Raw genomic sequence first — 26,809 nt, 5'->3', positions numbered from 1 at the left:
TAATTCAAAACATATAATATATTCATATTTCACAAAGAAGCAATGTCATTTTTGGAATGCCTTGTTGGTTATTCACCGCTGGAGGTTATACATTCACAGTTTTAATTCACATTTCTATCATTGAAAAATTAAAAGCATCTGTAATAAAAAGGCATTAAATACAGTAGTGTCACGAATCATTTTCTAAAACATTAAGATGTTTTATTGTATTTAAATACATTGTAATAATTACTCTAAAAGGTCCTTGATTATTTTACATTTACATACAGTAGATAATTTGTAGCATGTACAGTGGTAAAACTCAAAATATATTTGTATATATTGTCTTATGTATTTACAATATCTATGTCATGGTACTAATGAATATCTAAAGGAAGAGGCTAAAAAGAAGGTGATGGTGACATAAAAAAGGAATAAGATTGCCTTGGCCCTGGGGTCCATGTTTTTATCTCCACGATGACTCTCGGGATGTCAGTGCTGCAAGACAAACAAAAACAAGTGGGGATAATGATCCCTTTGTTTAAAAAAAATAAAAATACAACCCTTTAGGAGAAACCCACATCACCAGGATATTCACACATGCTGGTAAGAACACAAAATGGAATAGACTAAAGCTTACAACGTGGAAAAGTAGACTGCAAAGCCAAAAAAAAATGTACAGAAAGTGTTTTGAAGTACGAAAGTAAGAAAAGACAAAAAAACAGATTTCCGTCTTACTTGTGTCTTTTTTTGTGCTTTGCATACAATCAACACTGGCTTTAGGAATTTAAAATGTATACGTGCTAAACACCCCCTAAAACTATAATACACTTAGGGAACTGTGTAAGGTACGACAGGTCAAAAGTTGTGATGGGAAATAATCAGGCACATATTAAGGAGAAATATTTCTTAAACCTTGGCCTCCTTGCACATTTTGAAAACATTTACTTTCACTAGCGTTTGGGTTAGGGGCCTCGTAGCTTGTATGCGTGAGTGTCAGATTTGTTTTAACTTGCAAACAGGTCAAGGTTTTACACAGGAAGAGAATGGGACAGTGCAAAACATGCTGAGCCCTCTATTAAAGGCTCTTGTTCTTTGGATGTTGAGGGTCACCAAAGTACAAGGCGTTGGGAGTTGAGATAGACCCCCTTACACATAAAATCAATTTAAACATACGTAAATTGAATAAAAATTCTACATATTCAAAAAGAAAAGAAAAATGCACATTAAATGTGGAAGTACAGTGGGTATGGCAGCTGTTAGAAGTTAAGACTTGGCAGGAAGGTTGTCTCAAAAGGGAAGCCCACATTTGTTAAAGCCCAAATTTTTAATACCCTGGCCAAGTTTTATTGGTTCAAACAATACTTTTTGGGGTTTGAAATTACAAACATTAAAAGTGCCTAGAGATATGAATGACAAAATATTTGCCAATGTCAGGAAAACCTACTTGCACCACCCTAGAGTCCCACTTATAAAATCTTGAGCATCATATGCCTATACTAAAGCAACATTTTATTATATTTTGATTATGAAAATTAGAAATACATTTTTAACCGCACATTAAATTACTGGTTGGCATGTCTGCAACAGGTGTGATGCGTACTTAATTTCTATCCACGTATGAATGATCGGAAAAAAATCTATATTGAACTAATATAAGTGCATTAAATAAAAAAATATATAAATAAATAAATCGCTCCGACTGCCCAGCTCCAGCCTAATAATCCCACAATTGATTCATCTAATTAATAAGCCCAAAGAAAAAAAAATAATACTAGGGCTTTGAGGATTGATGAATATAAATACCTTAAGTATAGCTACCAGATGTCATTGTGATCAAGTCACAAGTAGCAGGGTAGTAGAAAATTAAATCCCCCAATTTAAAAAAAAATATTAATCAGTTCTGAGAAAAAAAAATAAAAATAAAAATAAAAATCCAGCTCGGTACAGATGCATATACATCCAGAAACTGATATGTCAAAAAATATTGCCAGAGTAGCAATTTAAGTTTGTGTGTTCGCCAATAACAATAACTAAGTAAGCTATTGAGACTTACCCCGTGGCAGGTTACGTGTTACATATTAGCAAAGAACCGCAATGGACCTGTGGTGTGAAAGTGTTTTAAATGATTGACATTTAAATAATTTAAATTATATGTTGTATGCCCTGTGAAGGGCCTCTCTCCCAAAAACACCCCAAAAAAAGAAATACAAAAACTGTATATCTTCTAGTCTTCTATAACAAGTCAAACAAGATCTTATATTTCCACTGTCATTTCTAGCCAGAAAATCTCTCAGGAATAATTTGGCAGTGACTGAAAACGTGGCCAGGGAAAAATTTGGGCTGTAAGGTTTACATGTAAAATACACCAAAGTAAATTGAGCCATGAAGCAGTTAAGAAAAGGTCAAGAAGAGATTAAGAAGAACAGAAAACAGACGAGGGTAAAATAAATGAAATTAAAAAAGGAATGTGAAATTTCTTCTCCAATTAATGGTGAATCAGAGAAGGGGGGGGCTATTCAGTGTTATTATAAAAGGTATGGTAAGACAAAAAAAGGCAGGCAGTTAAGAAGTTGCAGGAAACAACACCGGGACACCATAGGAATGCTTCCACAACCCCACACCAAAAACAGCAAACTCAACCCCAAAACAAGGCAAGATGGAGAAAAATACAGGGGGCAACAGTCCCAGGGACAATGGGGGTGCGGGCAGGGCAGTAGAAGGGCAGAGCAGGATGGCTGTGGAAGGCGGCAGGGTCTCAAACATACACACCCTCAGGGTTGAGGCTGGACACAAGGGGATTCTGAAGGTTGCGTGGATGTCCCAGGAACTGTTTGGCAGTAGGTCGAGGTGGCGATTCTGCTAAAGTTACAGGGACCAAAACACACATTTGAGGGAAAAGTCTACAATAAACAGTGTTGATTATTTTTTTGACTTGTCCACTTACTGCCATTTCTGTAGCCTTCCTGGAGAAGATGTGCCAGTTCTAACTGTTCCAATTGCTCTTGGAGGTCTGTGCGTGAGTGACTATGTGCAGGCAAGACACCGGCTTGTTGAATAAATTGCTGCAGGTTACACTGCCGCAGTTCCTTGTTCAACTCCTCCAGCTCATCCTGTTTGGCCTAAGATGAATAAATAAATCAATAATAGGATCACACTGGAGAAACACAAATGGAAAATGAAAATTGTGTTGAGAGTACAGTCGATTCCATTCTATGGGTTAACTATGACCTGTAATATTGTTGGTTTTTTTTTAAAGATATGGACACAACTTATCTTTTTATGTGTGCTTGAAGTGCTTGCTGCCATTGGGGGCATCAAAGCAGGCAAATCCCAACTATTTAAACTGCTGGGCCTGCCTCATCACCAGTCACCATCATTCTTTTGCACTACCGTAACTCAGTTCAGCAACACTCCAGAGTCTTTGATTCATTTCCAAGCCTTCCATTGCTTGCTCTAAATTAATCTGAATACAGTGAGACACTCTTATACAATAATTTCCCTAATGAGACCCATGGGAAAAATGGAGGAAAAATTATCTAAATACTAAAAACACAAAGTTTAGAGATTGGTTAACTGATTTAATGTGTGTAATGAAAACAGCTGCGAGTCATAACCTCCCTTCCCCACCACCTTCTGTTTAAATGTATGCAAATGTTGGATATATATTTGTGTATGTGCTGGGGGTATTGCACAGTGAGATTCTGCTGCAGTTCCCAACTAGAGTCTCTACCAACCTACTGCCAGTAAAACAGAGCTCATTACAACCAATACAAAAAATATAAAAGCTTTAGCCCATCAGGCTTACACAATGTTCCTTAGTACATGGATATTTATCTAGTGGTAAAACTCAGCTAGAAATGTTAAACCAGAAATCCTATAAGTTTATTTCACTGGGTTTATTTGAATAAAAACGTGTAAATTGAGGAAAAAAATGAAAACTAATATGTTGGTATTGATACACAATGCACTGCAGATAGTTCCACTGATGACTGTGACAAAGAGCTTGTCTTAGAACATCAATCAGAGACCTCCGAGGAAATGACTTGCTGAAATGCAAACGAGCATATAATTATTCTTTAATCAGTTTTGCAAGCACTTAGCTCTGACATAAAGCCCATCGGAACAGGACACAATGGTCTGTATCTTATCACCTGACTCAAAGTTGCTCTGTACTCTAGTTCCTCCAAATGGAACATTCCAAATGACGTGACCTCAAATAAATGAGCTCACTGACACAGACACCAGAGTGTCTAGTTTCACATGGACTAAGAGGAAAAATTTCAACTGGATTAGGCTTTTATTGACATAGTCACAGGCACACCTAAGAAAACATTTGGCTGGATAAATAGCTGCCTACGGATAACTCTCATTTAGTTGATCTATTAAAGTGAAGCTTTTGTACTTCCAGAGAAGTATGTATGTTCATTTTATTCTACATGAACAAACAGTACAAATATTGATAGACATTGTCACCTGTAATATCATAATGGTGGATGGTTATGACATCCAAAAAAATGAGTCACGCTAGACTAGTTCATCCATACTAAATGTCTCTATCATAACAATTCCATAGTGTACAGGTTAGGATATAACAATTGAAGTAATTTTGTCAATTAAAATACATAAAGATGAATTCAAAAAGTTGCCATTTGACTTTTTGTTGCTCTGTGCTCGTTAAATGTTCTTATGCAGAAATGTGTCTGCTGCAGTGTACAAGGAGAAGAGGGATATATATTTAAGTCTAGCTAGAAAAGGGTCTATTCTACACTGTCAAATAAAAAATCACCATGACCTATAAGGATCATTACAGCCCCTTTTCTAAAATGATGACCTCTCTCCTTACCTGCAGCATGGACTCTGTCTTCCCCAGGGCTTTATCAGTCTCAGTGAGATGGTCTTCTAACTCTGTTGCATGCTTTTCCTGGCACTGGAGTTCTGCTTTCAGAGCATCGAGGGACTCCTCTGGCCCGTTGTTTTTGGTTTCCACTTGACTTTCTTGTTGAATGTCTTGTTCTAGCTGAGTGGAGCGTGCTGCAAAGTCATGAAGCTGCCTTCCACAGTCATCTAACTTAGCATGGAGCTCCCTAAGCTTCCTTCTCATGCCTCGTTCTTGCTCCGCCTCACCGTGAAACTCATCCTCCCAGTGCTGTTCGTGGGCAAGCTCAGCCTGGTTCATCCGCATTGTTTGCTCCAGAGTGTCCAGCTCTTCTTGGAACTGAGAATCAGAGATAGGTGAGGGACTCGGGGAGGGGTAGTGGCGCTCCCAAGTATCAGACTCTCTTTCGAGGGTTTCCAGTTGTTCTTCGATGGCCCTTAGTCGCTCTTGTTGCTGAAGAACTGCCCGAAAGACCTCCTCTTTGGATGGGCCTATTGTTGAGGAGGGAGGTAGAAGATGAGAGGTCGAAGGGATCGGCGAAGAGGAAGGTGAGGATCTCTGTTCTGGGGAATCCCGAGGAGCCCTCTGAAACTGCTTGACTTTAGGAGAAGTTGATGGGCCTAGATTGAATGTAAGCGATTTCTTGGGTTGGCTCCGTTTTAAAAGGTCTGGCTCAGATAATGTGGGAAGTGTGAGGGGGCTAAGTTTGTCTTGTTTTGTGCTAGGCTTGTCGCTGCTGCTCGGTCCAGTGCGACGCAAAAAGAACTGAACCTCATTGCCGTGTTGGCCTAACTTGGCTAGAGATTCAAGTGGCTTTTCTGTGGCCAGTAGCTGTCGCTCAGTATCCCGCAGGCGTTGGATAAGAACGTAGCGGCCTGTCTGACCTATGGACAAAGGAGGAAAATTATGTAAGCAAGTATAACTGTACGTATTTACTACTTTGCAGAGTTTCAATGGGTGAAATTCAAGCCTTTAGAACTGAATTCAATGATAAAACAGGGGAAATGTTTACGGTCAAAATCGGTTAACAATTAAAATGGCAGACATTTTTACAGACAGTTCACACAATACAGTGCAATTTAAAATCTAACCCATGAAGGCTCTCTCACCTCTGGTGGTCAGGTGAAAAAAAATGATTCATATGGATCCTGGAGTAATTATAGACATTTGATAAAGATCATATTATGATTATAATATTCGTGTCTAGTCTTGTAATGGCAACATATACACAGCTATATTATGAATGATTTTGAAGTTAAGTCACAGGGTGTTACCTAGCACCCACCATTTGCTATTTAGTGATATGTGATACACAGAAGGATTTTACAGTCAATTAAATACCTTAATCACAAAGAATTGAATTCAATATTTTAAGGACCCAAGGAAACCCTGCTTTCCTTTATGTTTTACAGCTTTTTCTACAAATATAAAAGAAGAAGGTGTAAGGTACCAGTGACCCATTGAAGACATTTCTTCAAGGTCTGTTTCTACGACTCACTTCACTGTGTGAGGAATATTAAGTGAACAAATTACATCAAATGGATTATGATACTTCCAAAGGCTCACCCCTGAGAATGAGGGAAATGTAAGGGATTCATCACATGTAAAAATGTTCGAATAAAACGAAAGTTTCCAAAAGGACCTTGAAATTAGGACAAACCCTCCCTAACGGCTCGGCAGGCAGCTCACTCATGAGGAGAAAGGAAGGAAGAGAGTGCTAAATCTGGTCTTATTTTGTTTAATGCAGCTGCTGTGTACGGCTTGAATAAAGCCAGAAGAATATGGTAAAGCTAAAAAAAAATTAAATGACCTTATGACAATCCAGTTGGGCTTTTAAGTTAATGCAAAGCTGTAACTTCAGGATTTAACATGATGCTCAGTTTTGTCCGCATGCCTTTTTTTCCCCTTCAAATTTCTATCTGTATCAATGTAGCTGTATAGTAGTTTAGTTTGTTCACCACAGTATGGTTAATGAGATGGTGTTAAAAGGGAGAAACCAAGTATAATAAGAAGCACTTAGTAGTTGGACTTTTTTTATGTTGATGAGCCTCACGTAAATTATGTTCCTCTCATTGCTTTATTATTGCCATATGGAGATGACAATTTTCAGTCCAGCATCAAATAGTTGTTTATCATCAAATATAATATAACACAGCTGTTTGTACCCAAGGGGCAAAACGTGGTTGATTACCGTTTGGGTACCGAAGAGATTAAAATGTACCAAGCGATACACATTGGTGGAAACTGGCTTCAAATTGTATCAAACTAAGTGCTACAAATCATATCAAAGGTAGTACTCACCTATTGCCTGGGCCAGAGCGATGACCACATCCTGACAAGATGTCTCTTCTGATAGCCCGCATACCACCCGCACCACTCCGTCCACCCATACTTTGAGCTCCATCTGTGCGGAGTGATGTACGGCAATTGGTGATGTAGTCTTTCAAACAGATCACTAGTTAAGCTTGCCTCAGCTCAGCAATGCATGGCTCAAAATCTGCATTGGATGGATAACAGAGACACATGGATGTTGAAAGTTGTAAATATTTTGTGCCTATCTTACACAAAAAGTATAGTTGATTGAACTTTATACAATTCACATTATCCTCTATGTGATCCACTGATGTCAAGAAAAAGATATGGTTATAAACCAACCACGTCAAAGTACAAGTTTTACCAGCAATAAAAAAATGTGACGGTCTGTTAAGAGTTGTGGTAAGATCTTATGGACCTTGGAGCATAAATGCCAATCTGTAACCCAATTAAATGCTCTACTACTCTCCTTAAAAGCTGTTATGATAGCTTACTGCCAAGGGGAAAGAACAGGGAAAATGGAACACTCAAACGTGTATGCATCTTGGAGTGCGTTAGATTACAAACAACATCGAGAAAAGAGGTGTGTGTGTGTGTGTGTGTGTGTGTGTGTATACGTGTGTTTGTGTGTGCCACTCAGCATAACCTAAAGTGAGTTGAATGGAAAAAATAAACAAATTCTCGCTAGACAGCTGGTTTGGCTCTAAATTCCTGTTATTATGTTGATTGTAGGTGCTGTCGGTTTTTCACTTTTACAGACAAGCTTCAAAACAAGGTAATAAAATACTGTAATACGTAGTCATAAAAAGTGGCCCGGAGGATTGAGTGGTTAGTGCATCAGCCTCACAGCACTGGGGTGCTGGGTTCAAATCCATGTCGGTCCACCTGTGTGAACGTTGCCTGCGTGGGTTTTCTCCGGGTACTCCGGTTTCCTCCCACATTCCAAAAACTGCATGGTAGGTTGATTGGACACTAAATTGCCCCTAGGTATGAGTGTGAGTGTGGCTAGATATCCGTCACCTTGTGCCCTGCAATCGGCTGGGCGCCGATTCAGGGTGTTACCCGCCTCTGACCCGTAGTCAGCTGGGATAGGCTCCAGCACCCCCTGTGACTCCAATGAAGATAAAGTGATTCAGAAAACAAATGAATGAATGAATGTGGTCATAAATTGTGAAAACACTCAAACACAGAGGTGTGATTATCTACAGAAGTTGGAAATGAGACAGAAATCATGTCAAACTCAAACAGATGGCATTCTTTTTGGTCGGATTTGTTCTAGGTCTCAATGGGAAGTGTTTCAACTCTAGGCACCCCCATCTACCTTATCTTGGCTTTCTTTCAGTGCCTGGCCGTGCTCCGCTGGCTACCAATAAGAAGCTGACTCTAAGGAATGCACTGACTTCATCAACTATGCGGAAGAATTCCAAGGTTCTTTTTTAACACAATTCAACCCAGGCCAGGCCAGCCCACCCCTGTGACCTCACCAACCTGTGCCCTCATTACTTCTCAACTTGTTTAAACGAAAAACAATGGTATAGTGACAGCGTTAGAAACTTCAACCCAACCCAAGATCACACAGAAGAGCTGACGTCAGTGCCTGAGGTCAGACTAGAAGAATGTACTCTGAAAATTAAGGAAAATAAATATAATAACTATAAACATTAAGAGGGATGTGTGATATAAATTGTGTAATGTAGGGGGAAGAATCTTGAATCTGGCAAAAACAACAAACAACGACACAGCAGTGATGTCAATATTTTTCTTTAAAAGAGGAGTGTTGCAATACATAATAAACCTGACCAACTGAGTCACAAAGTGCGAGTGAATACCTAGACAATCATCTACATTCCCAGAGTGGCTTTTTAAATCTGATAAACAGGAAGCAACATTTCAAATCTTGGAGCCATCGGCAATGGAATGACGCTTTGCTGCCCGTGTCACGGGGAAGTGACACACCTGAACTGAGTTCAAAGTACTTTCAGATCTAGAGATGGCCTGTTAAGAGTTAGACCCAAATGGAGGATGAGTGCTACCCTTCTTTGAAAATACTACTACAAGCAAAGAGGGTTTTGCAGTTTGACCTACTACATATGGCGTTATACACACATCTTAATTGGTTCCATTTCATTCTAATTATCTATATATGGGCTTGAAGAACTCAAAAGTAAATATAAACAAGAATTCCACACTCCTATGTTATTTAGTTCTAGTCCCTCCTGGCAAGTGAAACATGATAAGCTGAACCAACAAGAAAAAAACAGGCCTCTGAGTTTCAAGTTGCTTTCTGTTCCCAGTGTCGTGGACACCAACAGTGAGAACCAAACAGCAGCCTAAGCGCTTTCTGATTCAATGATTGGTGGATACACCAGCTGATTTTGATGTACTGTAGCTGGTTTAGGATGAACCCTAACTCGCATTGCTCATTCACGACAGCCCTATAATTGACTGCCAAACGGTCAATACCTCATCTTTAAAAAAGCAATAGTGCACCTAAGTGTTGGACTCATTCACAAAGGGTGATAACAAATCACTTAATTGTTTTAGCATGCTTCAGAAAGTGTTGATCATGTTAATCATGCGTTTACAGAAAAAAAGTTCTTTAACATAGAGGCATAAATGCATTCAAATCAAATTCTTACTAACGGGTTAAAAATGTTCATTGTAATTTGTGTTTGTAAACAAAAACAAGAGAAAATACAGTAGAAGCTCCAATAAAAACAGCATTAAAAGCTCCCCGAATGATATTTGGATATTAACACACAAAATCTATGAACTTACACTGACTGCAAATATTTCTACACGAAAACACACATCTATTCAAGTAAATGAGTTTAAATTACTTTTTTTTCAATTCAAATTCCTGATTTCATCTTTATTATATAATATAATGTATAATATTCCATGGCTTTAAGCACTACTTATATCCAGACCCAACCCACCCAAACAATCCAACACACAGTCTCACTTGAAACCAGACCCTTCACAGGTGATATTTTGACTTTTAGTGCAGGGAAGAAAAAAAATTGTTCACTTTGTGATTAACCGGCAACCACAAGAAATCAAAACTCCAGCCCAGCAAAAAAATATCAGGACCGTTGGCTGAGTGCATGATGAAAGGCATTGAAAGAGAAAGACAGAGTGGAAGACAGACAATGAGCAAATGAAACAGGCGGTTGGGGAGATAAATGTGAAAAATAGATAAAGGGAGAGGAGAGGAAGAGCTGCAAAGAAAATAGCTATGATTGGAGCCATGTGTTTGCAATTCTCTCCTCTCTCGTCAGCCATCAAGCAAACCCGCCTTGTCTTTTATCACCCCGTCTGTGCCTCTTGTCTCTCTTTAAAAACAGTCCTCAGTGAATTCCACCAAAGGCACAAGGGTTTACCACCACTCACAGGCATGCATACACCAGGCATGTCACAGCTCATCTGTGTGCTACTCTGAGTGAGGAACAATGATGTGAGCTCCTTTACAAGCGACATGTTTTCACTTGGCGATATTAAAGACAGGACAAGGTCGGCTTAGCGGCTCAAGTGGTTAGCTTGTCGGGCTCACAGTTTTGGGGTCTTGGGTTCGAATACAGGTCAGTTCTCCTGTGTGGAGTTTGCATGTTCTCCCTGGGCTTGCGTGGGTTTTCCCTGAGTACTCCAGTTTCCTCCCACGATCCAAAAACATGCATAAAATGGGCTGGACACTCTAAATTGCCCCTAGGTATGAGTGTGAGTGTCAATGGTTGTCCATTTCAATGTGCCTTGCAATCGGCTGGCCACCGATTCAGGGTGTGGAATTAATGATATTAAAGACAGGTAACTAATTCACTGTCATTGGTGGCAATAGACATCCAATCCATTTGAACTAAGGCAGGCCTTATTCGCTGTCAAAATGCACGGTTCACCTAACTTCAAGTCAAATATTCTCAGAGACTAAATGCTTAATGGTTGAGATCTCATTGCAAAGTGGACAATTTACTTTTTATGATTATGGCAAATCCCCATTTTGAAAATATTTTTATGCGAGTCATTTTTCTGTCAGATTTGTGAACTAAGTCAAGCAAACTGGAAACAGCTGAAGATTTTTGCCCCAAACTATGGATGTTAAACAGCTTATTAACATCTAGAATTTCAGGCTCTATATGGACCATTGTCAATAAAATAAAGATGTGTTCTATCCAACACATCAGTCACAGGTTGGATATAGTATCCAGTATGCATCCATGTACAAGCAGGGAGGCCATTAATGCTTATCTTCATGAGAGGGTGCTTCAGGTCACAGCAACAGTTGGCCTAGAAACAATGCAGTGTGCATCCCACTCAGCATCAGAGCCTAACCACAGATGTGTACTCACTCATTCTTATAACACAAAGCTGCCAGTGTCAACACACACTGTGCACTTGTATTTGGTGAAAATCCCAATGAGTAAGAGCAGGGAACAGAGGAGCGTGTTCCAGGCTGGGTAAAGATTACATAGTAGGTTAGATATTGTTGCTTGATAACAATGAACAGTTGGTGCGAAAACCTCACCATCTCTGTGCTCGAGGTTGGCATTGCCAACACTGGCACTAACCAGACCGCTCCCATGTGAACTGCAGACAACTTATTGTTGTTTTGGCTTTATAGAGGACAGTTGTCTCTTTTGTGGCCTCTGGTATCACTGGGTCGTGTGCAGTGCCAATTATGGCGGCTATTCTGCTGCATCCACATGTTGCGACTGATAAAACTAATAAAGTGCTTGCTTTTGTGCTCCCTGACGGCCGATTTGCATTTTTTATTCTACCCCTCCTTCTTTGTCCTCTTTGCTTTTAGCCTGCTGGGAGCACAGTTGCTATGTTCAAATACCAAATACAAACAGTTTAAGTGCACACCATGCTCCGTTGTTAAAAACAGTGATAATTATCAGCTATTTAACAATTTAGCTTCCAAAATTACATTGGAAGAATGACTCACACCTGTTTACTCTGCTACATGTGAAACAAATAATAATAGTTAAGTAAAAAAAACATACCTACAGTTCAGTACAAAGATCTCTGAATGCAGGAAAAAAATCAAATGTTGGTACACGGAAAAAGACTTTGGCACTCCTTACATGAACAAATAAACTTTAGCATATACAGTAAGCTGAACTATGCACTTGCACTAAGTGGTGTTTGCGTAGTTGAAAATATGTGTGCGACGGGTGTGCTTGCTACTTGTCTCAAACAGCGCAGTTTTATGAGTATACTGAATAAGTGTTTCTTAGAAAGGTGCAGAACATTCACTTATACAGTCATTAAAAAGGAAAGATACTAAACCTCCACAAATTTGTATTTTGTGTGCACATTATATTATTAGAGTATAGTGCAAGAACAATACCATGGGTGTCAAAAAGCATGATATTTCACAAATGCAAATCAATAACCTCAATGTTTAGAGTTTAGGGACTACTGGGTTTAGGGCAGTGATCTGAGAATCATCAAGTCATTTTCATAATAATTACATTTTAAACTGTATGTCCTCGTGCTGATTAGCAGGGAAATTACAAATTTAAGTTAGGCAGCCAGGTGCTTTAGTGTGTCTGAAAAATGTGCTCATGACCTACAAATACTATGACAATGTCCTCAGTCTGCTTGAGCCTCTTTTTTTGTTAGTATGGAAATTGACTTTGATTAAGCGAATCCAAAACAGCACTAAAAAAGCTGTAGTCATCGGAGATGCAAAAAAAGCCCACTATCAAGCACTGCAGCCTTCAACTTGCTTACTATAATGATCTGCTTGACCAAGTGTGAAATCTCAATCAGAGTGGATTAATTCTTGCTTCTAACACTTGTGCCATAAAATCGAGGGCACATACAATAAGGGAAGCAATTAACTTTAAAATATTGCCATGTAGCAATGTCTTGGTAAAATCTAAAAGAGCACAGTGATAGATGACTATACATTAAATTCAAACATTCAGTTTTTAATGTGATCCGCTCATAGAAATTAGCTAATTTGCATGGACATAAACGCAAATACAAACTCAAATTCCAGACCAATGTTGTAATAAGCATAACAATGCATTCTTAAGGGGTTGTGACACAGCAAAGGTGTGCAACAATGTTGCCACTTTCTTGAACATAGTTTAACATCAAACTGTTCTTCAAAATTAAAACCGGTTGAAGCTGAATTAACAGCACCAGTGCTGCCAGCAAACACATTGTTTTGAATCAATTGATTCAAAACAAGACTCACTGAGAATCGCTTTCAGAAAATCAAGCAAATCTTTCGAAACCTATAAAATTACATGACAACTAACAGATAGAAAGAGAGAACTGAACTCATTCACTGCTACAAACATTGTTAAGTCCGTTGACATCTGGTTAAAATAAAAAGGACCATGACATTACAGGGTGTGTAATTGATGATTGAGGTGGTTTGACTGACATCGATGCCCTAAATAAGAACTAGATATGGCCATGCAGCATCAGTCTATCACTTTTCAATGGCAGTCCCAAATTCTGCAAGAGTCTTACTGTGTAAAACAGCTTCGTGCATTGTCATTCATCATGAAGCATCTAGGTAGGGATGTCCAGATGCAATTTTTTTTACTTCCGATCCGACCATTTTCAAAATAGATTTTTCCAATTATGACCCAACGTAGTTTCAGACCAGTAAAAATAATGCAAAAAATTATGTTGACTTAATTATTAATTAATTAGATTATTTGAATAAAAGTGAACCCTGCTAATGCCTCTCCAAGAAACGACTCGTTTACAAATATTACATGATGCTCAGTTACTACGATTAGTTTCTAAAGAAAAGTAATCCCCCTCAGGTGACAAATTTGCCTAGTAGTTTGATTTTCAGCAGCCGAAAGCACAATTCTACCAAAAACACACACAATCTGATCTTGTGACCAAATCTGATACATCAAAAATAGCCATATTGGGTGTTACTGCATATCACATGTAGACATCACTAGTAGAAGTTTACAAAGTTGAAAAACTGGATTGACCAGAAAGCAAATGAAGAGGTATAATACTGTAAGATGCCACATTCCATTCTACTAAAGAATCATCAGGGTAAATTCCACAGGATATTGTATACTGAAATCCTTTATTAAAATGTCACTACAAAACCACTACATAATTCATCTGGCCAAGACTTACTCATTCAGAACCTGGCTTGTCAGTTAGTTTTACTGGCGTCAGCTGAGAAACCAAGCAGAAAAGAGAATATCACAGACAGGGACTTTGTTTGCGCTGACTCATGATTATACACACACACACACTACACACTGGCACTCACACACAGAGCCAGCAGCAAATGGTGAGAATGATAATGGCAGATTGCACAGGGCTCCACTGAGAGTTTGGTTTAGGATGAGTGGGTTGGCCAGCCGCAGGCTTAGCCCTTAAAGCACATACGTTCATATTTTTTTGTGTGAGCCAAAGGAGAAGGCTCTCCGACTGCTGATGGCACCCAGGTGTAATTATACACTGCCAAACTGAGTCAGCAGCGCTTGCCAACCAAAGAGGCCAACTCTTTACCCAATCATGCACATGCACAAATTGACAAGCTTGTCAGTAAGTGTGAAGTACATTTTCACACAAAGCCCAAATTGAAATGATAGCTGAGAGTTCTCATCAAAAGCTTTCTTGAGGAAGAAAATGAATTCTGAAATATTGACGTTTTTTTTTTTCTCAGGTGAACATGCGTGTGTGCCACTCTCATTTTCTGTATGCGTGCTTGCATCTGACACAGGGGATTCACGTCTGCCACATCGGCCGGTGTCACAGGTTTGAAGCTTTAACTCATTATTAATTTAAAACATTCCTCCACATCTTCTCAAGTGAATTATTCAACACTGTTTCCTAATTTTTTTCTTTACTTCCAACAAAGATTCTTTAAAACCTTAACTGTTCACAATAACATTTTTAAAAATACAGAAAAAAATTAGGGCTCGATCGAACATGACTAGTGAATGTTTGTTATTACTGTATTTGACTTTACATTGGATGGACTTCAATAAGCAAGATTCTCCATTTACAAATGTTGTGCTGCTTTCAAGATTTTTTCAATGTACAGTGCGTCTGGATAGCTTGGTAGTCAAGCTACAGATAAGCACGCACCTGGCTGAGTGGATGCCTTAAGCATTGCAACTGTCTTAAAATGAGTCAAAAGCAAAATCTTAATTTAAAATGCCTTCTGGGATAGATTGCAGTGTTTATACCAAGGAAAATGGAGAAAAAAATGGGTTATCTCAGTTTTATTACAAATGAATGCCATCACATAATAATGAATGTCTTACACCACACTAAAGTGGTATATTACACCAGCTTCAGAATCAATTTAAACTCACAGAAACTAACGGATGTCATATGTGAAGGGTGAAAAACACAGGTGGCTTGGGTGGGCCTAAACTTATACTTTGTAATTGTATAGTTTGATGGGAATGTCTCAAACGACTGGGCCTAGCTCACTCTCTCATTACTCTTGGAGGAGTTCAGACCCTCGAGCCTGCCAATTCTGCCCAAGTCGAGTGTGTATGCACATGTATGGGTGTGGATGTGTGCCTGCTTGTGTGGGCGTAGAAAATAGTGGGATGTAGATTTATACCTTGTTGAAAGTAATTAAGGGACCGAGATAGTTCTACTAAAACCAACTTTCATCTCTCCCAACCTCAAGATTACAGGGTGTACTGTGAACACGTCTTTTAAAGCCTGCATTTCTGCTCTTAAGAACAATAAATAAAGTAGCTCGGAGTGGGTTACAAAAATCCAAACAATAAATGACTGAAATCTCAGAGCCCCTATGTCCTCTCAGCACTTTAGTTTGTAATTGGGAAAAAATCCCATGGCATAGTTTGCAACATTTCTTCTGTGAATGTCTACTAACTGATTATTGGAAAGTATTATAGGCTTGGATTACGAATGCTACAGGAGGACCTCATTGAAATTGCTCTGGAGGAGAAAGTGTGGGATAAAGTGGCAGAAAATAGGAGGTTGGAAAAGTGGTTGATTTTCGCAACAGACTATTCTATCCTGCATTTTGTACGAAATTACTTATGGTGTAGTCAATGGTTATGTTTACTATTGTATTTGTGCACTTCATGGTGAAGCTTTAAATCTCATTATACTTGTGTAATGACAATAAAAAACATTCAATTCAATTGAGTACACACTTATGATTGCAAATATCTTACATTGATTCAAGACAAACACAATCAGTCTGCATTTAGTATATTGAATTATAAAAATAATTCACAAATAATTGATTATTTTGGTCAAACCTCTTGTTCAAATTAACCCAGTGTCAGAAAAGTGGGGAAGTCAGTCCAATGCCACTGTCTGTCCCTATCCACAAAGCTGGTTGTGTATTTTCAAGTTTAAAGGCAGACATTTTTTTCTCTCATCTGGGTGGTTTGACCCCCTCTCCTTCCTTTCTAACCCTGGCTGTGGCCTTTGGCTGAGGCACCTTGTTATTTACTGCCAGAAGATTTCTGTGTGGACAAAGTCAAAACAGCATGGTTGGTTGAGCAAAGGAGGAACCTGCTGCTCGCTCACACACACAGAAGCGACGTGGCCATCCCAACAGGGGCAGAGATGTTTACTACACTGCAATCACCATGGACAAGAGGACAAATAGACTTAGACATCCATAACCCTTTTGACAATAAATGTCTGCCCTGTGGAGGAATTACAAGAAGAGATATGTGGGCATGTGTTTGGTCATGTGACAGAACAAACAACCAATGACGCATTGCCCCATGAAGACTGTGACATTTTACCCCTAGAAGGTCCTAGCAGTGTTCTCAAAGTGGAACTTTGTGGTCAGTTGAACTAATTTGGGAACATGACCTTAGGTGGACAAAGTTCTGAAAGTTAATCCTAGAAATCAATTGTATAAATCTGACCACAAACCAGCTTACATTTTGGGATTTTGACAAGAAATTTCAAAGACTCAAACTTTCTAAACTTTGTGCAGCAAGTGTTTGTTGAGCATTTTACTACAGGACTTTAAGTGTCAATGAATGAGTCAAATAGGTGGAGTGACCCATTTTTACATTTAGTTTTACTGAATAAAATATTCCTGCAAAATCTTAGCAGATGCCAACGGCTAATGAATGTTTTTTTCCGACAATATGTTTGCAAATGAATTTTAAAAAGATCTAAAACCGTGACCACAGTGCAATTTCTTGCCTAAAGCCCTTCTTTCCACTCAATAATCCTAGACTCCCAGCTAAGAATGCACAAGTCTGTTGTATTTGTTTTTGCCTTAAAAAAATGAAAAATAAAAATAAAAAAAATAAAAAACAACAGATGAAGTCGAGCTTTCTGGGCTGAATTAATATTTTTTTTAAATTGTTTTGTAACCAAACCGTGTTCTACTCATTGCATCTCTGACCTGGGAGATAAGAACCCCTCCCACACAAATAAGTGATAAATAAAGTGGGTTAATTTTGTATTGGAAAAGGGTGTGAGGAAGGTTGAGGGAGCTGGGTGTGAGTTGAGAAAGTAATGCAAGAAGGACTGGATCAATCTTTTATCACTGCAGTGTACTTTCATCCCTAATGGATCTGACATGAGCACAGCACTGCCTCCCATCCCATTGCACAGGCAAAAGAAGGACACATGGTGCAAGTACTTTGAGCGTAAGAAGAAGCTACATGACACACACAGAAGCTGGGAAGCGGTTTGAACCACACTCCCAAACTAATCATACACTTGAAACATATACATATTATTTCGTGTGCTAGCATCATCCAATTACCTCTTGCCCTGAGTGCACCCATGGGAGCTGGTAAGCATGGCCAATAAAGGGTCCAAAAAATGAAGTCATTTCACAGCATGAGAACTTACTTTGTAATTTCACATCAAAATTCCAAAAGCTATTATGTATTGCATGGGCAGTCTTGCTTTCTTTTTTATGTGAGTTGAATGGCAGAGAAAAAAAGTGAAAGACTCACTTGCACAAGTTGATGGAAATTTATGTAAGCAGAGAAAGAGTAGTAAAGTAAATAAGTATAGAATATGGCACAGTGACTCTCAAATGATACTGAACTCTTACAATCCTAAAAGGTCTATTCAAGGACAAAAAGAAAAGTCAAAGCTGTGAGGAAGTTGTACAGAAAGGAGGAAATAGGCACTTACAATGTGAACATAAAGTTGTGACCCCAAAAAATGCTTGCTGCGTGGTCAGGGCAGATACTTGTCAATTAAAGAGACACGTTTAAAGTATTGGAACATTTTCAGGAACTAAATACGGAAGAACACATTGTATGTATGCCCTTGCAACAACTTCCAGTTTTCTAAATGATGCGGGACTTATTTGGGATGTTAATACTGTTGGAACAAAGTTAGACAATGTAAAAAAAATGTAATACATTTTTAAATGATAAGAAGGAAAAAAAAAGATAATTCAGGCAATTCTATTTTAAAGAGAAAGTGCAACACAACACAATGTGTCAAATAATGGTAAATAATTCAAGTCAACAGTGATATTATGAGGTTGGACTTTTACAGCAAGGGCAGACAAGACTCGAAGTGGCAATTTTAGGTGTATTAAAATGAATTAATCAATAAAGATCTAGCTAAAGCATTAAAAGGCAACTGTTAACTAACAATACTTGGTCATCAAGCCTTGTTGCGGAGTCATAAAAGATATAAATATCTCTGACTCACATATGTAACATGGGAATTGAAAAGAATGTAGGTAGAGAAGGTTCCAATCAATACCCAAAATCCGGTAGAAATAGACTATTGACATCAAAAGTTGTTTTTTTTTCTTGCTAAGGACTGTTTGGATTGGCGGACGTAATGTCAATGTTTAAATAAGGTTCGACATAAAATAGTATTAATTAAAATAGTGTTTGTACCACACAAAGAGTGATATGCTGCACTTAACTCTGCCTACGTCTCCAATGGATTAATCTTTAATACCCCAGTGTTAAAAACAGCAGTCAGTGTGTGACTACAAGTAACATGCACTTGTCTCATAGCTCTTACAGTGAATGTTTCTTTTTGGAGTAGAAAAAGACATTGAAAAAAATAAAAAATAATACTCAGGGAAGTCACACTCATTACAACACAAAGCCAGTGGTTTCGCCCAAACAGGTTTGAGTCGTTCATACAGGAGTACTTGCTACAGACAACTGAAAAGGTATACTTTGAGGCATGGCAAATATTTTTGTTAATTTATAAAGGTGCATAAGAATACAATGGATAAAATGAAAATATACTCATTCAACTCTGTGATGCAAAGTCACAGAACAGACAGCTGACTTAAGAGAAACTTCCTTGTAATGACATTCAAATAAGCAAGGACATTCAAACAAACTAAAATAAATCTTTTGACTTACCAGGAAAAAATATATTTTCACTTCCTTTGGGTTCTAATAGATCCAACTTCTGTTTGGTCTGTCTGTGTGAAATCCTTTACACCTGGCACTGTAGCAGACTCCGTCCAGTGTGTGTGACAGGGTTTCCGTGCATGAGAGTGGAAGCGTCTGTAGACGTGTGTATAAAGAGAAAGAGAGAGGACGATGACAGCCAAGAGTAAGAGGTCAGAGGCAGTCAAATGTAGTGACCGAGTGATAGGATTTGTCTTCAATAGTTTTCGCTCCGTGTAGCTGCCTGCCTCAGGAATGCACTGCTCCTGGATGTCTTCACCACAGTCAAGATCAGAGAGCCTAGAAGAGTTCTCTCTCTCTATCTCACTCTCTGTCTGACTACACCCCTCCTACTCTCTCACCCACAGAGAGGCACACTATCAGTCACTCCTCTCTCTGTCACACTTTGTCCCCACCCTTTCCTGCTTTGTTGACATCAGGTATCTCCTCGCCTTTCAGGTAAGAGTGTTTACAGCCACACATTTGTATTGTATCCGTTTCCACATATTAACTTGTTATTTGGTATTTAATCAACGTGCCAGAAACAAAGTCAATTAAAGAGCAGCTGAAAGTATTGGTACACTCAAAGGATCAATCCCCTGAACTTGTGGGGAGAAAGCAGCTGTTAGTGGATATTCATCTGTCAGGTGAATTTTGCGCTTACTTTTCAACAGAATGACATTCCTGTCCAAGTGACGAGGGGCAACTGAAAAGTTGGTATGCATTTTTGTCTGAGTTAGCCAACGACTTAATCAGAATTCTTCATTGTAGAGAAGAATAAGCTCAATCTAAAATCCAATAATGGTTGCACACATTAAATGGAACTAAATTATTTCTTATGAAGATAAAACATCCATGATAGAGTACATTGACAGTACGAGCTTGGCCCTAGAATAGATTGTGCTTGAAAAATATGGACTTACTGTAAATTCAACTTTGAAAATAAAATAACATCAGCCATTTCACACGGGTGTATCTGTTCGGATAAAAAACATAGAAATTTACCACCGCCCAAATATGAAACTAAGACTGGTGACTGATACTACACCTGATACCATCAATACTCCTGCGGAACAAGGAGTGTTGCTCATCATGAAACTACATTAGCCAGGGCATATTGTATTATAGTAGTCCCCAAGATGTACTGTACTTTATATTGAAAGGCTATTGTTATGCTTCCAGGAATATATATTTTTTTTTTTTTTAATTAAAAAACAATCACTGTCCCCATGTTGGGAAAGACTTAGTATAGCCCAGACTGTTTAGTAGGGCAGATATTGAAAATTAAACATTCACACATTTAGATTCAGCACAATGGACAATTTAGAGCTATTAATGAAACTAAATTTCAAGTTTAAGGACTATAAGGTGGAGCCAGAGTATCCTGGGAAAAAAACTATGCAAGCACAGAGAGAACATGATTTTTTTCAGAATTCCATTAAAGTTGTGCATCCTTGCGGAACTTAAAGATCAAAGGCTCTTATACCTTTTTTTTATTACAGAACTTGCCAAACTTTGTTACACTTTTAAGCCAGAAGGGAGAGATGTTTCATAAAATACAGTTCTTTCAATGTAATGCAAATGAGATGCAGATTTAAATCTAGGCCAAAGTCAAAACCTGCTCCATATTATTTTAAAATAACATTCAATGCAAAATATTCTAGACAGACATATAACAGTGCATAAGCAAATGTAAATTGTTTTATATGTCAAACAGCAGTAAATTGCATAATGCAAACACTAGTGTACACTCCTAGCTTCTAGTGACTAGATGTCAAACTCATTCCAGAAACGGGGTGCAAGTGGGTGCAGGTTTTTGTTCCAACCCTCCAAGACAACCTTTACACGTATCTGTTCTCTTACATCTGTAATAATTTGATTGCAGTCAGGTGCTGCTTCTTCTAGCAGGCCTCCTCATTGGCCTGACTGTCTTCGCTGTTTCAGCAGAGAGGAAAACCTGCAACCACTTGGGCCCTTTCTGGAATCAGTTTGACACCTGTGTAATCTAGTCAAACTGACCCAGTGGAGAAATGTTTCTTTTCTGCGGGGCACTTTAGAGTTCTCCCTGAAGCAATGCTTTTGGCACATCTAAGCTGTGCTGTCAGACAAATCACTTAAAGAACAGTCATGAATAAAAGTCTCCTGAGGAATTGCTGAATCAAATCCGAAAGTGATAAAAGGTTAAGGTGCTGTTGAGTGATATTTTCGAGGAGCATAAAAGTAAGCACATTTGGATCTTGACCAGCTACCAAGTTTCAGAGGATGATATGCATGTCCATTTTCAAATCTTCATAGAATCCTTTCAACGGCTTTTTGTGAAACTGCCCAAATCTTGCTTCGGTGGCTTATCATTCTGAAGAGAGAAACAAAAGAGGACTGCAGAGGGTATAGTAACGTGATGTGCCAGATTAGCACACCAAAGTCTTCTAGAGTTTGCTGACACCTTCCAGGAATTCCTCAGGGCACCTCCTCCTGCTGTGACTATTTAGTCCACCTTCCTCGGTCAAAACTCACAAATCATTCTTCGATTTAGCGTGACTCAAACATTCTTGCAACACACATTCCCTTCCTCCCACTTGCCCATCCTTTATCATTCAGTCAGGAGAAGTAAAACGAAAAACCAACATTTCTAATCACGCAATACAAAGCCAGTAACATGCCTTAAGTAAACACATCTGATCTACCCAAAATGTGGTGACCAATCAATCAAAGTCTGCTAAGCAGAGATGAGAAGTATTGTTGGCTATGATAGTAACAGCATGGTAGGGATGTCCAGGGGTTTCAGAGGTTTAAGGGAAAGCAGCAGGCAGAGGGAAAGGTTTGGTGAAAGTGTCTTTGTTGGCCTTCATGCACCATTAATGAATAGCATAAAGCCCAAATACGCTTTGCCTATCCCCATCTTCTGTCTTGATAACTTCACTACTTCTCATTGAGTAAAGTTTTCACAACTTTGCCAAGCCAACTAGTAGTATGAAGTATAATCGTACTGCAAAACACGTTACACTAGGACTGGGGTGCTTAAAAGGTCGCTCGTGAACTCGATCCAAGGTACTATTGGTAGAACCAGTCTATTAGTTTCCTTTGGGTCTCAACGATGACTCTGTACCACGTATTTGCAATCTGCCCAGCGCCATCCTCACATCGCAGGACGTGATATTTTCTCCACTAGCTTTTCTTACGCATGTGTGGCTCTTTGACTCTCAGGTTCAAAGTTTTGCTCTTTGTGTCTAACTTGTTCGGCACCCCTGATATACATGAAAAAACAATGTTTTCCACTTTATGCAAAAAAAGTTCCCAGAGTTGTATGTCTAACGATTGCGTCACTTGTTTAATGTACCTATGCCTTGTGTAATATTATGACTTCTCCCACTGAGTGCAATTACACTGTTGTAATTTAAATTCACCGCATTCTTCAATGAAAAAGGAACTAAGGCTTCCCAGAAGACTATGCAGGTGAATTGGAAGATTGTGAGATCTGAAAAAATCCAGATGGTTATGTTTTTTCTTTGGAAGTTTGTCGCAGGCTTGACAGCCTTTAAATTTGTAACTAATCAACTACAGTATTTTTGATTTTATTGGAAGATACACCTGTAGTACACTGCATCTTTGTCTAACTTCATGAGAAAGTTCAAAGAAAGACAAGAAATTAGGAATATAATCATCTACTTGCACAACTCTAAAAACATTGGAAAATAACGAAGATTTGTATCATAGCCTGCAACACACGGTTCTATCAGACGGGCATGATGCTAGGCAGGTCGCTGTTGTAGTGAACAAAACGGAGACTGTGCGACAGGCCATAAATCCCAAGGCGAAAGGAGAAAAACACATTTACGAAACTCTGTCAATTCTCAAGTCATGACATCTCTCTGTCGGTGCCTTACCTTTAATCAAAGGTGATGGATTCAATGATATGTGAGACATACTTGACCCGTACAACACACGTGCGTGCTTTAAAACGTAAGGAGTAATATTTTTAATCGGTTTTTATTCCAGAGAAAATAGGTAAGTCCAATGGTAATAATTCACAATGCAGCTTTATCTTTTTTAGAAGGTCTAAACGGGAGCTTTGATTAAGTTTTGGTTAATTACACAGTAAATTTACGCCTTACATTGTTTTCTGTTGGCGCTGAGTGTGTGTAGAAAAAAATCCTAAAACACCTGCTCTAACAACAGTATTTAAAAGGTTTAACTGGACCAGTCTTGTCAGTCCTTTCCCTCTGTTGTTTTACCGGATCAAAGGCAAGCTGTAGCTGCGATTACGTGAGAAAGTCCTTTGTAGCTTCAATCATGCATGACACCCAGATGCAGCTAAAGAAAAATACTGTATGCCCACATATGCATATAAACATGATGACAAGAGTGAATAATAGAATTGTCAGTTGCAACAACACAAGCTGTTATTTTAGAACAGAGAATGTATGCCAAAAGATTCACCCAATCTACAAGCTTAAAACCTGTTGAATTTTAAAGAGACCCATCACCATCTTCATCAGAAGTGGAGTGTGCAAAAGTGAGTGTTCGTGATTTTGAATTAATGTCTCTGAGCAGATATAAAGCTCTTTGAAAATTGCCAAATGCCTTTCAATTCCTACAACTGATATACAATACAAGTGGTATGGAAAACTTGGGCACACCTAACAATATTCAAGATTTTTCTATATGAATCAGTGGTTGTGTGGATTGGCAGTTTAAGTATATAGAATTATTTGTGTATAAGTGTATAAAGGTGTGATGAAAAAATTGTAATAATTGGATAAACAAAAGACAGGGTGCGTACATTTAAAATGACAGGAAAATTTGAAAATTGTAACACTGACCGTTTTTTCTTTTTTAGCTCTTCTGATTGGCAGTTTTTGGCTACTACATGGCTCACACAGATATGACTACTCGAATTTGTGATATTTACAGATAAAATCAAATACATACCATACAATGTTCATTTTGATGTAGGAAGTGCTTGGGGTAACTGGATTAAAAGCACCTAACGTAAGGGGCCACAATACTGCATGTATCGTTTCCATAGAAACCAAATAAAGATGCAACCACCTGGTTGGTGGAGCCCAAGAAGAGGAGCAGAGCACCACTTCAGATTGGTTACCATGCCAAAGAATTCCAATTGGTTCATGTTTTGATTAAATACCACAATATTTTTACCTATTGGCCAGGTTTTGGAAATGTAAAAACAATTAAAATTAAAATTAAAAATAAAAGACAGACAGACAGAAAACAGATTGCAACAAGGCTTTTTTCTGACAGGTAATATCATTGCCATCTATTTAACAACACAACCCCACCAATCCTCTTTAAGTATCCAATACTTAATACAACCTCAATATATTTAACCATTCATTTTTCACCACCGCTTAATCAGACTCCAGGGGTGCCAAAGCCTGTTCAAGCTCATGTCAGGGGAAAGGGTGGAACTACACCTTAAACTTGCTGCCAGTCAGTTTTAGGGACATAACTCAATAGATAAATACAATTCAATTATATAAATAAAACATGAAGTAACCCAGAACTTTCTTGAGTTGGAATGTTTTACAATTAGAGACAATGTATCCATTATTTACTCACCTCTTGCAGCCTGTCTCTGCGATTGTCTGGCGTAAGAAGAAAAGCGGGAGGCGAAGAGCGAGACAAGCCTGCTACTGACAGTCTCCGTTACCTGATCCACCACTGCCAATAGGAAAGACACAAACACACATGCTTACAGAAGCGCAGAGGGGAGGGAGCTGCTGAAGAGCAAGTGAAGGGGTGCCGCCATTCCCCGTTGCCTGGGCAACCGACGCTCTTTCAAAGAAATCATCCAATGGCCAACACAGGCAATTGTTTTCAGACAAAAAGTCACATGACTGCTCCAATGCAACTCCCAAATAGCAGAGGTGAAAAGAGAGGGGGAGACATGGTGCTTGTGGAGACAAGCAGGGAAAAGGCTATTATGTATGCATCTATCTATATAAATGTACACACATACACATATGTAGGTAAACATATATACATATAGACACACACTTATATAAATATAAATACAAATGTTCTACATAGTCAACAGTACCTCTCATAAAAGAAATCCCCTATTTAAAGTTTAGTTATTTGGCCCAATGATAAAGCTCATTGTATTTTTTTTTTGTAATCCAAATTAGGATCAATATTATTGAACTCAGGCACCCTGGCGGATGAGTGGTTAGCGCGTCGGCCTGGCGGTTCTGAGGTACTGGGTTCAAATCCATGTCGGTCCAATATGGCACGGCACGGAATTTAAAACCATCAACAGAGCAACTTCAAATGTCAAATACAATTGACTCACTTTCAGCTTTTCCACTTAGGGGTCACCACAGCAAAACAGTCAATCCAATACAATGAATTAAACTCACCGCAGTGGCTTTAAAATTAACAACGATAACTCCACCATGTTGTCTGCTTCAAAGTATATTTCGGCCTATAAAATAACCAACTTTCCATGAAGATAGTTCCATTGCATTGCCACACGGTGCCCATATCTACAGCATCAAGGTGTACACCGCAAAATTGCATTTTGGCAAGTGCGTTAGGCGATGGAAAGTGTTAATGGAAAAACTGCACACCTTGATACTGTAGATATGGACACCTTGAGTTTAGATCATATTATTTCATTGCAGCTGTTCCCTACCTAATTATTAGATACATACCTAATAATTTGGTTAGGGCACAGCTGCCATGAATTAATAAGATCTAAATTAGTGTAGACGTCTAAAATAAAATTGGTCGTCATAAATATTTTTGTTTGACCTTGAAATTAATTTTATTAATTTTTTCACAATAAATTCCACTTTAGAGTTCCTTGTTTACCTTATTACGCAATCTGAGAAATTCGTCCAGTGTTGGCAACCCTAATTGTACATTTAAGTTAACCACTAGAACGGGCTGCACAAAATCATTATGATAATAATATGTATAAAATTATGAGTATCAATTATCAAACATTCATGACCAGTGGAATGAGAGAGTTCAAAGTTCTACTGAGTTTGAATCTGCAGGTGCACAACTTGTTGCATCAACGAGCGATGAGCGACAAGCACTCCCACAAGAGAATTCTATACAGAACAGTGCAATATTTCACTTAAACAGTCCACACCAACACAAAACTTGACAAAAGTGACCAGAACTTACATTGAGACGTCGAAAAGCGGCGGATCAGCTTGAACACCACGATCAAAAAGCGACTTTGGTCCCTCGAGAGAACATTGTTGTCATGCTGTTTCGGAAGCGCGTTTTGTGATTTCCGCTCAATATTTCAAACTAAATATTTCAA

At 38.6% G+C, this 26,809-nt stretch overlaps 1 protein-coding gene across 5 annotated transcripts; it reads right to left on the bottom strand.

Annotated features, from left to right (window-relative positions):
* Window positions 1-26,806, bottom strand: rassf7a (Ras association domain family member 7a). Of its 5 annotated transcripts, none has more exons than XM_077710574.1 (7): window positions 26,668-26,806; window positions 25,093-25,194; window positions 7,160-7,355; window positions 4,826-5,742; window positions 2,927-3,101; window positions 2,752-2,841; window positions 1-477 (listed from the first exon to the last, which is right to left on the bottom strand). In XM_077710574.1, the coding sequence occupies exons 3-7, from the start codon at window positions 7,260-7,262 to the stop codon at window positions 446-448; spliced, it is 1,317 nt and encodes a 438-aa protein (XP_077566700.1). In that variant the 5' UTR covers window positions 7,263-7,355; window positions 25,093-25,194; window positions 26,668-26,806; the 3' UTR covers window positions 1-445. The 5 variants fall into 5 exon arrangements, with proteins under 5 accessions (XP_077566700.1, XP_077566704.1, XP_077566701.1 ...); XM_077710578.1 differs by having other exon boundaries at window positions 2,752-2,838; XM_077710575.1 differs by lacking the exon at window positions 26,668-26,806 and adding an exon at window positions 25,893-26,039.
* Between the last annotated feature and the right edge of the window lie 3 nt (window positions 26,807-26,809).

The sequence above is a fragment of the Stigmatopora nigra genome, chromosome 2, assembly GCF_051989575.1.
Source record: "Stigmatopora nigra isolate UIUO_SnigA chromosome 2, RoL_Snig_1.1, whole genome shotgun sequence".
In the NCBI taxonomy this organism is placed as follows: Eukaryota; Metazoa; Chordata; class Actinopteri; order Syngnathiformes; family Syngnathidae; genus Stigmatopora; species Stigmatopora nigra.
The sequence above is the reverse complement of the archived record's forward strand: the minus strand, read 5'-3'. Positions and strand labels throughout refer to the sequence as shown.